An 18,464-nucleotide genomic window follows, 5' to 3' on the forward strand; every position below is an offset into this window, starting at 1 on the left:
CGTCAACCGTCAAACACTCCTGAACACTATTTCACGTGCGTTGACTACGAATTATATGATGTATACATCGCTAAAAGTTCAATGGAAAAAACAGAGCAGCAAACAATAGCAATATTTATGCTTTCACGTTAAATAAAAAATGCAATCAATCAATACAAATAAAAATCAATATACACTCGCATAACTTAATTCAAACGCAACTGAATTGGCCCTCTCGCACATACGTCAACTTCGCTCTAATCGCAGCTGCAATTCGTTTCTCGTATGTATACATATATATATATCGATACGATCGTCTAATTATTAGCAAATACACGATCGAGTCGCGTGTTTGGTGGCGAGCGGAGGCGCTAAATGGGCGGTTTGCGGGGTCTCGCTCTAGTGATAACTGGTGATAAAATCGTCGGCGGCGACCAATGACAGGCGAGGGAGCCCATTTCCGCGTACATACGTACGAGCCTCCCACGGTACCGCTCCGCTGCCTACGTCGGACTTAACGAGCGACGATTGTTTACAAGCGCGCGCGCTCGGGTCCTCCCGCTCCCGCCGCGTCGTACCCGCGATTTACTACGGAGTACAGCGTAGCGTGTGTAAATAATAATCGCGCGCGCTCGTCCGTGTCGCGTGTCGTGTCGTAGTATTCGCAGCGGCCGCCCGTCCCCGTCAGTTCTCCGAAAGTGAGACATCCCGAGGGATGTGCGCGTCGCGACGCGTCCTACCCCCCGTCGTACTCGTCGTCGCGCGCGTCGTACGCGACGCGGGCCCCGCCACCGCGGCGTACATCGTGTGTACACCACCGTGACCCACTTGTTGCGTCTAGGTTATGGCGTTATAAACAAAAATATGCTGCGCACAATAGACGCGTCCGTCGTCAGTCGCGTCGCGAGTCGTCGTGAATCGTCGTGAGGTTCGTCGCGCTTGCCGGCACCAGGGCATGGAGGCGGGCCCGGGCCTGAGCCTGTTTCAGGGCACCGAGAGCATACAGCTGAATACGGTGGCGCAGAGGCTTGAGGAAGAGGAGGAGCAGGAGGATAAAAGGCGACGTGAGGGGGAGGTAACGCCAATCTCTTTTCTCTCTCTCTCTTTCTCTTTCTCTGTAGAATTGTTGGTGCACGCGTTTACGATTCGTGAGGAGATTGCATGTGTAGGAGCTCCCCTATGGACGAGTTTGATGTGTGCAGAGGGACAAATTTTACAATGTATTGTTACATTTTGCAAGAGAGGTGGAAAATGATATATCCAAGTCCACACATTAGGTGATGATGTGATAAAATTTTGTCACAGAATTTTTTGATACACTGCTATTCTCTACGCTAGGAAAACAATGCATAAAGTCCACTGTGTAGAGTCCTCCTTATCGAGCAATTTCATTATTGTATTCTGAAAGAACAGAATTTGGAGAAGAGTGTATTAAATTTTTATTGCATAAGATTCTGCTACAAAAAATTGACATAGAAAAGGAGCTATATATATGTATAAATATCTATCGCATATAGTCTCCTTTTTTTCCTTTGAAGAAGAATTTTGCAACATTGTGTATTTTGCGATAAGAAATGATAAAAGTTTATAGAAATATGTCCAAATTTTGTTACAATTGTTGTCTTTTCAGCTCCAGGTTCTCATGACAACGGCATTCAATGATTTAGAGAATGATGATGATGGCAGTTCTGTCGATAGTAGTCACTATCAAGATGATAGTATCAGAGATACTGATTGTACCAATACAGTAGTCAACTCTGGCCTAGAATCGGTTACATCTGCCAAAAATCAGGTAGCGGTGCAAAAGGAACTTGACGTCTATAATCACATAGAGAATGTGAATAATTACGATCACGATGTGATAACAAATCACATATCTGACTCCGAAACCGGTGGAAATGTGCAGGCCGATTTCGATTTATATAGACAAACGGGAACGCCGTATGTCAACAACAGATTCAACGACAACAGCAACAGCAATAGCATGCTGGATACGCCGTATGAATTATCAAAACCAACTGGATACCCTCGTAAGATGCATCCACAGTCGGTTGAGGAGTGCACGTTCGGCGAAACTTATCCCTACAATTACGAAACACCATCCAATCATTATAATACTCACAAACCCAAGAAATACTCCAACAATGGTTTTACCGATATATATGAAAATAATGTACAAAGTAAGCAGATTCACGAGTTCGGTGGAGGCGATAACGCTACCTCGGATCATATAAATCATTGCTACAAGACTAGTCCAAATGGCAGGTCAATAGATGATGATGTAGCGTACAAATCAGCAGAATATAATAGCAAAGAGCAACTCGAAGTATTGTACAAGGTCAGATTAAGGGAGATCGATCGTTTGACTGATGAATTACAACAAGTACAATCGGAAAAAGAGGATGAAAAAAATCAACTGACGAGGAAATTAATGCTGTTACAAGCGGAAGTTGACAAAATTAATATCTCCAGGACTCAAACGCAACATGCGCTGGGTAAGCATAAAGAAAGCTATATAATCATTGAAGTTTGAGCAAAAAATATATATACTAGTATTAGTTATCGGTATTAACAATATTAGTATCGGTATTAGTATTAGTTATCGGTATTAACAATATTATCAAGTATGTATAACTAAAGTAATTTTAATTATTTTGCCTATTTAACAATATAAAATCAGACTGAATTAATTTTTTTAGTTGACGCTAAGGCTGAGATAAGTGATTTGCAAAGGCAAATGGAGTCTCTAAAAGAGAAAAACGCAGTTTTGGAGAAGACAAATCAAAATGTAAAATATACATATATATATATATCTGCATTTTATTTTGATTAATATTAAGTCTTGTAATATCAATAATTTTAATTTTGTATAGATAACGGAAGAATTGAATATTGCAAGAGACTCTGTCATAGATTTGCAACAAAAAATTACTGTGCTAGAAAGAGCACAGATGTTACAAACAAATGATAAGACGCATGAAAAATTTTTGAAACAGGCGCAGGAAAAACATGCGGTGGAAATGAAAAATATGCAGACTCAGATAGATGTTCTTACAGACAAGTTAAATGTCAAGGTATTGCCAAACTCTTTAAGTTATTTTTCATATTTCGCATATATATTTTCTCTATAATTATATTTGCCACAGCTGCTCAATATGGACACTGGCAACAATAATATTTGGGCAAGTCATTATTGATTATTTTTGTAATTGTGCAGAATATATTTTTTATAGCTTCTTCAATATAATTTATTTATTTTCAATACACAGAAAATGATTAATATATATGCCTAATAATCGTACATTTTTAATATAATAAATATAAACTCGATATTTTATTTCTTTTTATATTACTTTACACATTTATATGTAACGTTAATATATTTAGTTTCCTATATTGTTATCTTTTAACAGGAGACGTCGTGTGTTACTCTCGAACATAAATTGGATGATGCTCGAAGAGCGCACGAGGCTCTCATGGTGGAGAAGGGTGACACCATGAATCGATTGGCACAAGCATTGGAAGAAAGTCAAGCCCAATGCCGCAATCTTATGGCCACAAATAGTGCGCAGCAAGTAATGCAATTACAAGCGCAAGTGAAAATGTTGACTCAAGAAAAGGAAGAGCTGCATAAAACTGTACAAGATTTGCAGGTAATTTGAAAGATTCTATGTTAAATATATTCTTTAATTACCCAGAAAATATACTAATTATAAGAAATTGATTTAAAGATAAGATTTTTATTATATAATTATTTGTAGAACAAATTGGAGGTGGTCAAAAGTGATATAGCACAATACGATTCATTATTGACCACAACTTTGGATGATGAATCTGATTCAATTAGACAGATGAAATTAGGCGAACTTCATAATAAATCGAAATCAAAACCAGTTGACGATATCACAAATAAATTGAGAGGCGAGCTGCAAAGGTAAGATCGTCTATATATATTTTAGTTTAAATCTTAATTATTAAATATTGTGTTAAAAATCGTTTATTTTTTATATATGCAATGTAACTTTTGGTTAGATGTCTGGCTGGTCAAGCTGTAAAGAGAAAGGAAATAAATCGTTTAGAGAATACTCTATCACAGAAAGAAAAAGAGTTAAACAAAGCTGTAACGTTAGCTGAAACGTGTCGACAGGAAGCGGCGCGGTATGCCAAGCGAATTAACGAATTGGAGCAAGAATTAAAATCTGTATTAACAGACGAGGCCATGAAAGCGAATGCTAAAATACAAAAACTGTCAGATCATTTAAATGATGTGAGAAAACAATACGAATTGTTATATGATGAGAAGATTAGCATAGAACAAAAATTAGAAGAGGCTTTAGCTGTTAACCAAGAGAGACTTAATAAAATGCATCAAGAGACTATGGAACAACAAGAAAAAGAAGCTATTGATGAATATAACAAAGAATACTTGGAGATACATGCTAAAGCCATAGAAAGAGTAAAGCAAGAAGCACAAATGGAGATAGTACAATTATCGTAAGTATTATTTAATTTAACATTTTCTGAATATTTTTAATAAAAACTGTTATTAATAAATATTGTAAAAATGTATGTGTACAAATGAAATTTCTATTTTTCTAGCGTACAATTAGAACAAACACAAAAAGAGTTAAGTCGCGTGAAAGAATTATACATAGATGTATGTGGAACAAAGGAACAATTAATAAATGAGCATAAAAATGAAATCAAAACATTAAAAAATAAATACAGTTCAATTGAATCACATCACAATGATGTGGAAAAATTAGAAAACGAATTACAAACGCAGATTAAACTATGTAATAAACTAACTAGAGAATGCGAAGATTTCAAAAGCAAAATAATCGAGTTGGAAAAAGATCTGGTATATGAAAGGAGAAAAAAAGAGGATCATATGAAAAAGATACATTCTGAAATAGAACGAGGTAAGTACTGAATATTATAAAAGAAGAAATAAATTACTTTATATAGAAAGCATGATGTCTATAGTAATAAAACAAATTTTATTCTAATTTAATCAATATTCCATTTGAAGCGAAAGAAGAAGCGTTACATGAATTAAGAAATGCACACCCGAATCAAGAAATCAGTTTTCTTCTACCAGATCATTGTTCTGAACATTTAGAAAAAATTAATCAGGTATAATTGAATTCTTACAAATTTTCTTATGTTTTTACGTTTTTGTAAATAATCACTTTATTCTATTACAGTTGGAGGAAGATTGCAAGCGTTTGGAAGAGAAGCTTCAAATCGCCATGCAGGAGCAAAAAAAATTATCTGATTATCAAACTGAATTGGACGATGCCAGATTGAAAATAGCGCAAATGGAAATCTCGCAGGAATCGTGGAAGAAGAAATATGAGAAAATCGTCAATGAGAGAAAGGATCTTCTTGCAAAAGTCTCTAAATTAGATATAGAATTGTCGAATCTAAAACGTACCACAAAGTTCGAAGACTCGGACGACGTGAAACTGAAGATTGCTCGGTTTCAAACAGAAAATGAGACACTAAAAAGTCAATGCGATAAACTACTCGGCGAAAGAAATACTTGTAAAGAGAAAATCGCTGAACTTGAAGCAGAGTTGTTCGATACAAAGAAAAAAATTATCAATTTTGAAGGAAAATTACGGAAAAGCGGTGAGATAACACTAAATTCGAAGAACGAATTGGAGAAAGAACTCTCTTATTATAAGGATTTGGTTGCGCAATTAACTAGGTTAAATAATTCAAAAGAGGAATTCGTCAATGACTCCGCGACGTTGGAACAGAGAATGCAACAGCTTCAGCAGGATTTACGAAGCAAAGACGAAAAACTGAGTAGGCTACTGAAAGATTATCAGAAACTCAAAGATGAAAGAGATCAATTAGTAATAAAATTGCGAAATCAAGCCAAGCAATTCGAACAATACGTCAAAAGCCAAAATAAAGTCTCCGCGGAATTGAATCTGTCTCCTCGTAGCACGAGCGATAGTACCGATTTTCAAAAAATGAAGGAGATTATGGCAAAAGAGGTACGAGAAGGGATGGAACAGAAGGTGGTGAAGGAACTTAGAGGAATTGAGGAACGGAATTTCGAGAAGCGGAAAGAACTAGAGGAAAAATATAAAATTATTGTTTCGGAGTGGCAAACAAAATATAACGAGAAAAATCAAGAAGTAATAATTCTGCAAAACGAAATAATGGCGGAAAAAGCAAAAGTCAGTCAAATTAGTCAAATTATAGGGAACAAACTGGAAATTTGCAATCGAGAATTGCAAGCACGAAAGCTTCAAATCGAAAAATTGGAAGCGGATTTAAAGAAAAAGGAGAACGAAGTTGAAGAGGATAGAAACTGGATGGCTCAGATGATGACCGGATGGGCTGCTGAGCTTAAAGAGAGTAAAACCAAGGAGACGGAGAAGAATGGAGAGATAGAGAAGTTGAAATCTAATGAAGAGAAATTAAACAGTAAAATCAAAGCGCTGAAAGATAAAGAGAAACACACGAAGAGCGATATGGATATGTTAAAACATAAGTATCAGAGAGCGAAAGAGACTGCACAGAATTATAAGGTGAGTAGAACATTTGCTAAATTATTTTTTGTTTTATAAAAGATATGAAAATGCGAAAAGGTGCGAAAAGTATGACGAATGTATGTGCGGATTTTAGAGTTATGCGGAGAAGAGTAGAGAGTTTTTCACAAGTGAATGCAAACGTATCGAGGAGGGATACAAAAAGGCCATGAATGAAGTACAACAAAACTTTTCGGTATACAACGAGAAGTACGCCGCAAAAGTCAAGGAACTTGAGCATCAGTATACAGAGAAAATAGAACAAATATGACTGGAGTACAAAGATAAATGTTGAAGTATGTATTAAGTATTTTTTAAATATATGCAATATAGTTTCTTTTTTTCCAGCTAATATGTAGTTACAGAGGCTAGATATCTTCTTTGTCTGTAATGTAAAACACATTATTGTACAACATCTTATTAGCAGAGTTTTATATTAGGGACCAATATATACATATAAGTAAAAATTGATATATTTCCCGGTAGAATTATTATCGCGTTTGCTTGCCAATCTTGATTCATGACAAAGCGGCGAACGTTAATTGTAGCTCTATAGCTATAGACATCTGAAGTACAATTATCCGGTTAATCGTCCGAGTACTCTAACTGGATAGTAATGTTTATATATAAGTTGATACGTCAAACGTAAGAATAGGAAGGAGCCGTTTTTACATTAACCAGTATATATTATATTACAATTTTTTAATAATTCGTCTATAATTTAAGACGAAACAGTGACTTGATAAGCTCACAAACAAAAGGAAAAGCTTTAGTCACGTGTTTCTACCGAGCATTATTATGACATAATATGCAAGACTGGATCTCTATTGGATTTTTCTCTTTTTTTCTCTTATGAAAGTAAATAATAAAGAAGAAAAATCAAAATATGTAGACATTAAGGAAAACGTTAATTTTCACTTGTAAAAAATTAAAGCACTATTCCGATATAATTCTCTCTCATCTCTCTATCAAAGAGTTTATCTTTGAATATTGGAATTCGTTTATACATTTTATACATGTCGCTAGAAGGGATAATCAGATCTATATTAAGATTGTACAAAGTGACTTTTACAATGTAGGAATTTACTTTACATATAAAAATTCTTGCAACTAAGCGAAAAATCCGAATTGTATTAAAGATTTTTTAATGCGTTAAGCAGCAGGACTGAATAACAAAGATCTTTACATTATCCTTACTCTTAAGTGACTTAATGTGTATATTTAAATAATTGTAACGATAGCTTTCGACGAAGTATCGAAGACGTTCGTCTTTCTTCTTTACATTGAAAATTTGACGAAACGTCTAATCGAACAAATAAGACGCCATAATTAAATTCGACGAACTCTCAATTTTTGTAATTTGCTTATTTTATTATGCAATTGTGTGCAATCTCAGAAAATGGCCAATTATATATCGTATCGGCTTATAAGAATATAATATAAATTAAACATTGTATATCTCTATATATGAAGATCTTGATAAGATTGTTCGATACACACCGCGGATATCGTACGTTTAAATAGATAATATTAATTTACCAGTGTCATCACACACATACAGACAAACACGCGCATACACACACACACTGGATATAGAGAAGTATTATTAATATTAATTAGTTATTGTATTTTTGTATATGTAGAGTGAATTAATTTATTTTTTGTAATAAAGAATTTATGTCGCTGTCAAAATATACCGTTACATTTTATTATTTTATCTTATTTTCCACAATATAATTCCTGATATGTATGTGTATGTATATAGATATATCTTTGAAACAAATATGAAAGATAAACTAACACAAAAAATTATAATCGATTAATGAAAACGTTTGCGATATTGAAAAATATGATAAGTGTATTAAAAATTATATCAAGAGAAATGACTGACTTGAACAAACTTTACTATAAATAGCAAATTGTAATTTGTTTAAACCTATAAAACTTTATATAGCTTTCTCTCTCTATACATATCTATTATATAACTATTCTTTTCATATAAATAGCATTTGAAATAAATATCCAAAATAATTATTGATATTAAATTTGAAAAAAATATCCAAAATAATTATTGATATTAAAGATATTGATATAGGATTGTCTCATTAAGAAGGAAAAAAAAGTATCTCTTAAAATTTGTGTAAAATTTTGTGTAAAATGACGTTATGTGCACGTGCAGAGCCTGTAATATATACGGGATGTTGGATTCAAAGTGGATCCATTTGCTTCACGACACCCCGTATACGACGCGGCGGTAGTGGAGTGTTTATCGGAACATTGGCGTATTATTGGACGTTTTTCAGCAAGCGACGCAGAAACATAATGAGTGCATCCAGAAGCACAACTGCTCAGGCTGCGTTCGGAAATATCACCCGAGTGTACACGGGTATCATTTTATCCTTGTTTAACATGCGGTGAACAACAAGGATAAAATGATACCCGGGGGCACTCGGGTGATGTTTCCGAACGCAGCCTCACTGAGCGGCTAAGTAGCAATCGAATGTGATTGGTGAATTCAAAGGGTGCATCCAGAAGCACAACCGCTCACTGAGCGGCTAAGTAGCAATTGAATGTAATTGGTTTCTATCTTTGAATTCACCAATCACATTCGATTGCTACTTAGCCGCTCAGTGAGCGGTTGTGCTTCTGGATGCACCCAGTGAATCATTTCATCCTTGTTTACATTCAACAATAAACAAGGATGAAGTGATGCACTGTGTCCTATGTGTCGCTTGCTATCATAACGGCTCAGAGATGAGAGCGCGAATTCTTCAGTGAATACACGGATCTCATTGAGATCGCATCATGGATCTACCGGTGAGGATATTGCTACTGCTCGTGGTCGCGCTGTGCCAGTCGACGACGCAATTGACGTTTCGAAACAAATTCGCCGAGAACCGGCGATTGACAGTCAATTATGACACGCCGCCACAAAGCACCAGATACAAATATGAGACCAAAACATTCAACGTGCGCGTGAGTTATGTCATACATGCTCCATTATTACACACACACACATATAATTAATAATAATGTTATTAATAAAAAATAAGTAATAATATAATTAATAAAATATAATTAATAAGTTATTTATTATATTATTTTTTATTAATTATATTGTTATTAATTATATACACACATATATGTATTATATTGTATATATACATTTATATGTATACAGGGTGTCCCAGGTATCTACCGTCCAAAAAAAATTATAAGTAGAGCTCGCTAAACTGAATTAAAGTTCTGCACCATTTTGCACAAAACCACGTAAAATTTCGAGGTATTAATTAAAAAAGATCGGCCAATAAATGAGCGATCCAATATGCGATTTTATAAGAAATTTTAATCACTTCCTAGTCAAATAATTATTTCTCAAATAAAAACCATTTTTAACATTTAAAAATTAACATTTATTTAAAAAAAAATTTTTTTACAGACTAGTCAATCTGATAAGAATTCTGCGCAGTATTTCTTGAATTTTACAAATCTTATAACTTTTTCCCTGTAAAATAATTATAATATTTTTAATAAATATTGATTTTTAAATGGTTTTTATTTGAAAAATAATTATTTGACTAGGAAGTGATTAAAATTTCTTACAAAATCGCATAGAAATATCGCAAAAATACGATCCGATCTCACTTTTCTTATACGAATTATAGTTCGAGTTATCAAAAATCGATTTTTTGCTTTTAATTTGCTAGAACTATTGGTATATTTGATACAGAACTATTGTAAAATAAACTACAACTCCGAAGAATAATTGATTTTACATGATTTGGTGCGGTGCGTGAACTTTAACGCACCATATTTTCGGATTCGATTTTTTTGTATTTAATCATCAAAATTATTTTAAATGTTTACACAAAACTCTAAAACTATTCAAAAGAATGTTAAGAATTCGAAAAAAAACTTAGATTTTTAGATACGATGTTTACAAGTTTATAAGAATCATTTTTACTTCGTTTTTCGCTGCCACCTGATATTCACCGTCGCGAGCAGTCGCATGTTTCGGGCAGGCGATGGGCCATCCTCGCTGGAATGGCCGACTGCCTAGCCACGTGGATCGCTCATTTATTGGCCGATCTTTTTTAATTAATACCTCGAAATTTTACGTGGTTTTGTGCAAAATGGTGCAGGACTTTAATTCAGTTTAGCACACAATCAATTCGAATTATACTTAACATACAGAGTTTCCTGTGGGAAATCGCGCCGAAATTCGGTACACTGGTAATTTTTGCCGAGCTCTACTTATAATTTTTTTTGGACGGAAGATACCTGGGACACCCTGTATATATATTAGTATTTTTTTAATTATTCTATTAATTATTTTTTAAAAACTATTAACTCTAAAATATTCATGTAGAAACTGCTAATTATTATTAATTATATTACTATTAATTTTATAATGTATTTCAAGGTGGATCACTTTAGTTTCGCCATACGGGATACTTTCAATTTGAGATATCTCGTAAATGATACCTGGTGGAAAACTGAGAATGCTCCTATATTTTTCTATACCGGAAACGAAGGTAGAATCGAACTTTTTGCAGAGAATACGGTAAGAATAATCAATTATTTTTATATTTACTAATTAATATATGATATTGCATTATCGCTCAATTAATCATGGCTTAATTAAAGGAAATGTTGATTGTATATGGGTAGTAAATTTTTATTGCACATTAGAGCACTGTGATATTTCATGAGAAATACATGTTTCTAAGATTCTCTTCTACTCTAATATCTAGAAAAAAATATATATCAATTATTATTATAATAAATTTGAAATTGATGCTAAAAATACGCAACATAAAATAGATTGCATAAAATATAGATTGATTCTTTTGTAGAATACGATCCAAACTTCTATATGTTGCGTTAGTTTGAATTTTTTTTTGCACACACACACAATCAATTCGAATTATATTTAACATATAGGGCTTCCTGTGGGAAATCGCGCCGAAATTCGGTGCACTGATAATTTTTGCCGAACACCGTTACTATGGCGAATCGCTGCCTTATGGGAACCAGTCTTTCGCGGATCCGCGGCATCTCGGATATCTGACGTCTCAGCAAGCTCTGGCTGATTATGTGGAGCTTATTGGATATCTGAGATCGAAGCAAGGATTCAAGTTCAGTCCGGTCATAGTTTTCGGTGGTTCGTACGGCGGTATGCTTAGCGCTTGGATGCGCATTAAGTATCCTCACATCGTCCAAGGGTACGTTTTATCACGAGACAATAGCGATAAAGATATGAATGTATGGGAGAAAAATATCACATAAATGTAATTATGTTATATTTAGTGTTGGATTTTATGTTATTTGTGCTGGATGCGACGATAATCAGCGGAGTCAGATGTCACACGATAACATACCTAAAAATCAATCTTATCAATATAGATTAATTCAAAATATAAAAGTTCAAATTTTTCTTTGCTCAGTTTTTATAATTAGATATTTATGAAATATACATTAAAAAATAAATTATAGACGTAGTAGAAAATTGAAATTAATATCCAAAAATCTCTATATTTTGAATATAAATATATAGTTTTATATGTTAAACATAATTTGAGATATATATGATAGTATAAATTCTTAAAAAATAATTCTTACATCGTGCCAAGATTGTAAACAATATTGTCATAATATGTTGCAGTGCGATTGCAGCCTCCGCGCCAATTTTACAATTCACCGGCATCGTGGAGTGCGACGCTTTCGGTCGAATAGCAACATCGGACTTTTATATCTCGAATCCAACGTGTCCGCAGCTTATCCGGAAAGCATGGAGCACGATAACCGAAGTGACTTCAAATGGTAATGAAATAATTCGCTTATAATTCACCTTTATTTGCACGTTATTTCTTTAATTCTTTTGTTCTTACGCTTTAGACGAGGGTAAAAAATGGCTGTCAAGCAATTGGAAGCTATGCGAACCGCTGAAAACTGAGGAAGACGTCCAAGTGCTGAAAGATTTTCTACAGGAAATCTACATAAACTTGGCTATGGTCAATTATCCTTACGAGACTAACTTCTTAGCGCCGCTGCCGGCCAATCCAATTAACGTGAGCGCTTCAAATTTCAAGTTTTTTCTTCAATATGAATTAGTCTGATAAATGTAAAGTCGCTTCTAGATATTCTTCTATTATTTAGGTTTTTTGCCAACATTTGACGAATTCTTCGTTGACGGGAAAACCATTGTTATCAACACTTTATCGCGCTATTAATGTTTACACAAATTATACTGGTAAAGCGAATTGCACTTTTACGAAGAACACGGCACCAAGTTTGGGTGATGAAGGATGGGATTATCAGGCGTGTACAGAAATGGTGATGCCGATGTGTACCGATGGTCGCAATGACATGTTCGAACCGGCAACGTGGAATTTCGAGGACTACAATAATACCTGCTTTAAAAAATATTCAGTATCCTCGCAACCTTATCTGGCTTGTCAACAATATGGCTGTAAAAATCTTGATACTGTGACTAACATCAACTTCAGGTATATAAATAATATTTACAAAAAATTAAGAAAAATATTTGAATTTTTTCGATCGTATATCTTTATCTTCTATGTATATATGATCTCATTTGATCCGATCTTGATTTCCTGTGTTTCTCTTGTAATATGTTATCATTATTTTATCTTTTTAATTTAATTTAATTTAATTTAGGCAAATGTTCTCACTTCTCCATTTCTTCATTTTACTTTTACTTGTTCTTTCCGTTTCTTATATATATATATATATATATATATATATATATTTTTTTTTTTTTTTTTATAGCAATGGATTGCTAGATCCGTGGACGAGCGGAGGCGTGTTGCGCAATTTGTCTTCGTCGGCGACTGCCATCGTAATACCGGACGCTGCGCATCATCTGGATTTACGAGAGAGAAACAGCAACGATTCGCATGACATTATTTTGACGCGCAAATTTCATCAATACTCCATCAGAAAGTGGATCGCAGAATACCGAAGACAATTTTAGAATTTGATGTGACGAGAAGAAAAGTTATCGCGCGGAAAGAAATTTTGTCGATCTATTTGAAATTTTTTTCCTTTATTTCTGAAATTATAAATACAAAAAACAGGACATACGCTGCAACAAACAATAAATAATCAACGCTGCCGTGGACTAATTACTTGCTAAATGAAGCATTGATAAAAACTTAATCGAAAATATACATACGCGATAGTATTTCGATATCACAGTAAATAATAAATGCACATGATTCGTCGGGCATTCTAAAAGAATTACGAGATAAAAGAATAAAGATGCTCTTAAACGACGAAAAGTCTAAAATATCTGAAAAAAATGTCTCATCTCTTTCCGACGTTTTCACGATACATTTCAGACATTTGCGTTGTCTAAAATCTCTTGTTTCAAATCTAATATCACTAGATTACGTAAAAATGGCTACTTTATCAAATAAAAACTCGTAACACTATCGAGATTATTTGATACTAATACTCGACATTAATTATAAATATGCGCACTGTATTATTTCTAGTTTATCTCCTTATCGCTTTGTATAATTTTTGACGCGAAGGAATTATGTAGAGTATAGCGAAAACAAAGCTACCAAAGAGATATATACGAATTTCTAAATATAGAATAATTTTTTTTTTCTTAAGAATGTCGGATTTTAAGCGAAATCCATAAATATCATAATCTATTCATAAATATATTATGATTTTATATTATCGATTTTCTCAAACTTTCGAATTCTTTTCATTGCACAGGTACAGTACGTTTCCATTTTTCTAACGGACTTGTATTTTTCACAATCTTGATCTCACATATATTGTTAATAAATAAAAAAATGCATTTCTAATAATTTAAATACACAATTTACACATATGTATGTGCTTGCATTTTGGAATATTTTTGCTATATTATACTCTAAAATAAAAGTAAAAAATTGAATACTTTTAGATAAAATACTTGTGCCTCTTATATATTTCAAAATAAATTCGAAAGCAATGTGTTTTAGATTATTCTAATTTTTTTCTGATCCGTTAAATATATTCTCAATTAACTGTATTTGTGTAGATAATCTTTGTTAAAAATGTTGTACCTGTATTAAAAAATCTCAAAGCTCTAAAAATGATATCACGACGAAAACGTTAAGATGAATATTATCTCTAATCACGCATATGAATATCGAAGTATATTGCGAAGTATGATGCAAACAAATATAGATGCGTAAATCTCCTCAAAAAATTGATCAAAAAAAGAAAAAGATGTAAGAAAAAATAAACCTCTGTGATTCCACGATTTCTTCAATGTGGTGTACGTCGATGCGCCGTAGTTGGTCGAGGAACGCCAGATCGGCTCCGCACTTTCTTCGGTTGCACGAACGTATTGTCTATTCCGGTGTTGTAAGAGAGATATATGTTCGACATATCTGGCGGTATTGCCTGTAAACAGAGAGATTTTTATGTAATATTTTATAACATTTTAAGCTTTTACGACCAAGATTTTGGAAAATAAATATTACTGAATAATATTGAGAAAAATTTGCTTTTCTAGCATTAAAATAATATATAAAATGAATAGTTTTTTACGTCTTTATTATTTCCTGCTGATGATATAGTTTGCGCTTTACGCATGTTGTTTCCTGTGTACGCTACACATTTTAATTGCCATTCTCCGATATCCTCATTCCAATGAACGTATCTCTTGATCATCGTCTGTAATGTGTAGACATTTAAAAATTCTTTTTTTTTTAATTAAGAACAATATATCCAATTAATTGTTATGTAATTTTAACGGACTCCTTGTTCACTATTTGAATCATATTGATTTTTAAAATTTTTAATTACTTTTATATCATCTGGAAAAATTCGCACTAAAATATCCACATACCTGATATTGAACGGGAATGTAATGATTCACAATAAGATTCTGTAGTTGCAGTTCTCTACCAATTCCCCGTACACCTTCTAATAAACCTTCCATTTCTCTTTGATGTTCCTGCTGCAAATCGGATAGCTCCGCCTTGACGGACATCAACATTGTATATACACGCGCCAATTTTTTTGTTTTCCCAGCCGCTTCCTCTTGCAGAGACGAATACTTCTCTTCGATGTCGATGCGTTCCGCCTCTTTTGCCTTAATGGCTTTCTTCAGTTGTTCTTCTCTGCTCTTTCGTTGCTCAAGTTCAATCGCCGCAGCCGCTAACAATTGTTCTTGAGCTTCTGCTTTCTCCAACAGATTTTCGCCACCTACTAAAATCTTATTCTGCAAATTTTGCATCTTCTGCCGCAAGGCTTCCTTTTCGCTCCTGAAATTAAAGTATTTAAAAATTAAAGTATTTAATCTTCAAAATTTCTATGCTTAAATTTGTTATTTTATATTATAAATTTTGTTTTTTATAATATCATCTTTCTCTTATTTAAGTATATTCTACATTTTCACAAAACTTACTGAGTCTTTTTCAATTCAATGACATCTTTATCCACTGGACTTTTATCATCTCTTTCAGCTTTATCAATTTTCTCCGTCGAATCTGTGTCTCTGTTTACCAACTCTTCCATCGACAATATTTGACTCCGTCTAGCCTTCTTATCTCGCTTTGTTTCCTTCGATTCCTCCGAATTCTCAGATTCTTCTTCGGATTCCGAAAGCTCCGCACCGTTCTCTTCCAACTGTTTACGCAACTGTTCGATCTCAACTTGGAACTGACGAAGCAAAGCGTCCTTTGGATCCTCATTAATCCTCGCACGATTCTTGATATTCTTCGCGCGATTCGCATAACGTAAAGTGCTTATAGTCTCATCATAATTTATATCCGCTGGACTGATGTTTGCACACTGTAATAATGTATTAATAATGTAAGACTTGAAAAGCAGACTTGCATAATCATAATATTAAATATTAAAATAATAAATTTTCAATTATTTAAAATAAATAATATATGAAATAATGTATGAAATATTCTATTATATTTACCATCAACGTTTTCGAATTTCCACCCAATGAATCTTGAAGTAACCTGGTTAGCTTGGAATTTCTGTAAGGCACGTGAGAACTTTGTCCATCAACCAGTGCGGATATTACGTTCCCCAATGTAGATAATGACAAATTAATTTTAGTAGCTTCGCGAAGTCGCTGGCCTGTCGCCTTTGTTTTGCTTTGTCTTTCTGATCCCTAAAAATCAACAAATATGGAAAAATATAGGCATGAGAAAATGTTTGAAATAAAATTTATATTTAAAAAAATGTTTTAATATTTCATTAAATTATATGTACATACTGCTAAATCCACCAAATGAAGCTTCCCCATTTTTACATGCTGCTCTCCATCTTCACCAACCTGACTAGATTCGACTGTAATTGTAAATATCGCGTGGGATCTGGAGCTAGATACATTCATGGCAGTAGCCCCGACAACACCTGCATTTATGAGTTTAGAAAAGTACTTTTAACATATACAATTAATATAGTGTAGTTAATACATTGTTATTACTCACGATTTTTATTGCCGAGCGACATTATGCGGTCCAAATCGTCGGCATTGTTCACCACATATCCGCTCAAGTCTTTTACGAATACTCCGATGTCCGGCCTTTCCTTTACTTCCAATCGAGTATTTTGATCCTTCCCAAGCAGATCTCGGACTTCTTCATTGTAAATCTCTAAGTATGTCGCGCGTACGAGGAATCTATTAATATTAATCACTAATTATTGAACATCCAATCAATACATAAACTTATTTAAACAGAAGTAACTTAACTACATGCATTGTAATTATATATAAGTTGCCTCGAGAAATATATGTTTCATAGAATTATACGATATTATTTCATAAAATAATAACAGTCTCATCTTTATGTTATTATATATCATATTTTTTGATTCCTGACAAGCATGTAATATCTTACTTTTGGTTTTCATCAGCTTTAGCTATGTGTCCAAAAATTTGTGCAAACGTATTTGGAATAATTCCTCTAGCTTGAGGTGAGGTCTTAGCACCAGACATAGTGTACGTCTTGCCAGTGCCAGTCTGGCCATATGCAAAAATCGTTCCATTGTAGCCCTGCAGCACCTTGTCCACTATAGGCCTAGCAGTCTCATTGTAAATGTCCACCTGGGTTGAATCTGTGTCGAATACTGCATCGAAGGAAAAGACTTTAGGTGGTTCTCCTTGCGCTGCATTTGGATTCTCTATAGTGATCTCGCCATTCAGGGCATCCACGTCTATTATATTCCTCGAATGGGCATCCAACTCCTTGCTGCTTAACGGCCGAACTCGCACAACCACCCTGACATTTTCTATTTCTCCTAATTCTGTCGTGCTATCCTGAATAAACATCGTACTTCATAAGAACAGATCTTACCTTCTAAAATATATAATGTTACCTAATTCTAGAAATGTACAACTCCTGATACAATAATTAATAAATGTACATAAGCTATAGCAAATTCCAATAACAAGATACAAAATATTGAAAATCCACTGTACATATTAATATGTATACACTTAATTGGTGTAAATAAAAACTTATATATATTAATAATGCAAATATTTATGAAAGTATGATTACTATTATTATTATTAATATTATTATTTAAATAACAATACTGAATAGATTAATTAATAATAAAATAAATATTGGGCGGAAATTCTGCCTCGGTTGCAGACTCGCGATCGAATTTGACGTTGAAAACTGTCAGGAGAATTCATCATTGACCTGATAATATTTGTTTCGCAGAGTAATACTAACTTCGGTCCCTGGCATCGCGGATCCGTTTACCCGCAATAGTCACATAAAAGCGCGCTTTTCTCACAGCATAATTCGTAAACGTCAAGCGACACGTCAAAGAACGTCGGGCAGACGTAGCAGACGACCTCCGTAAACAGATGGATCGATGCTTGCGGCTGTCGCGACCCGCGATTACACGAGTCTAACGAGATTCGCCAAG

The 18,464-nt window shown here is 33.9% G+C and overlaps 3 protein-coding genes across 6 annotated transcripts; 2 read left to right on the plus strand and 1 right to left on the minus strand.

Moving 5' to 3' along the window:
• Positions 1-446: 446 nt before the first annotated feature.
• LOC145967853 (uncharacterized) lies at positions 447-8,219 on the plus strand. 3 transcript variants are annotated; one of them, XM_083092879.1, is made up of 12 exons: positions 447-1,054; positions 1,610-2,474; positions 2,679-2,767; positions 2,853-3,053; positions 3,126-3,161; positions 3,393-3,632; positions 3,741-3,913; positions 4,012-4,473; positions 4,579-4,901; positions 5,012-5,115; positions 5,187-6,527; positions 6,625-8,219. In XM_083092879.1, the coding sequence occupies exons 1-12, from the start codon at positions 935-937 to the stop codon at positions 6,796-6,798; spliced, it is 4,128 nt and encodes a 1,375-aa protein (XP_082949005.1). In that variant the 5' UTR covers positions 447-934; the 3' UTR covers positions 6,799-8,219. The 3 variants fall into 3 exon arrangements, with proteins under 3 accessions (XP_082949005.1, XP_082949006.1, XP_082949007.1); XM_083092881.1 differs by lacking the exon at positions 447-1,054 and adding an exon at positions 1,073-1,256; XM_083092880.1 differs by lacking the exon at positions 3,126-3,161 and having other exon boundaries at positions 450-1,054.
• Positions 8,220-9,241: 1,022 nt separating this feature from the next.
• Positions 9,242-15,093, plus strand: LOC145967840 (lysosomal Pro-X carboxypeptidase). Its single transcript, XM_083092842.1, has 7 exons — positions 9,242-9,503; positions 10,951-11,091; positions 11,472-11,752; positions 12,193-12,350; positions 12,426-12,598; positions 12,687-13,036; positions 13,320-15,093. The coding sequence occupies exons 1-7, from the start codon at positions 9,333-9,335 to the stop codon at positions 13,522-13,524; spliced, it is 1,479 nt and encodes a 492-aa protein (XP_082948968.1). The 5' UTR covers positions 9,242-9,332; the 3' UTR covers positions 13,525-15,093.
• On the minus strand, positions 14,538-18,436 carry Klp64d (kinesin-like protein 64D). Of its 2 annotated transcripts, none has more exons than XM_083092840.1 (9): positions 18,266-18,436; positions 17,423-17,841; positions 17,012-17,202; positions 16,795-16,934; positions 16,492-16,689; positions 15,967-16,352; positions 15,406-15,823; positions 15,105-15,218; positions 14,538-14,957 (listed from the first exon to the last, which is right to left on the minus strand). In XM_083092840.1, exons 1-9 carry the CDS (start codon positions 18,278-18,280, stop codon positions 14,820-14,822), a joined length of 2,019 nt encoding a protein of 672 aa, XP_082948966.1. In that variant the 5' UTR covers positions 18,281-18,436; the 3' UTR covers positions 14,538-14,819. The 2 variants fall into 2 exon arrangements, with proteins under 2 accessions (XP_082948966.1, XP_082948965.1); XM_083092839.1 differs by having other exon boundaries at positions 15,105-15,230; positions 18,266-18,433.
• Between the last annotated feature and the right edge of the window lie 28 nt (positions 18,437-18,464).

Source organism: Camponotus vicinus, unplaced genomic scaffold (genome assembly GCF_025532165.1).
Source record: "Camponotus vicinus isolate PSW18456_S1 unplaced genomic scaffold, iyCamVici1.0 SCAF_3, whole genome shotgun sequence".
NCBI classification, from domain to species: domain Eukaryota; kingdom Metazoa; phylum Arthropoda; class Insecta; order Hymenoptera; family Formicidae; genus Camponotus; species Camponotus vicinus.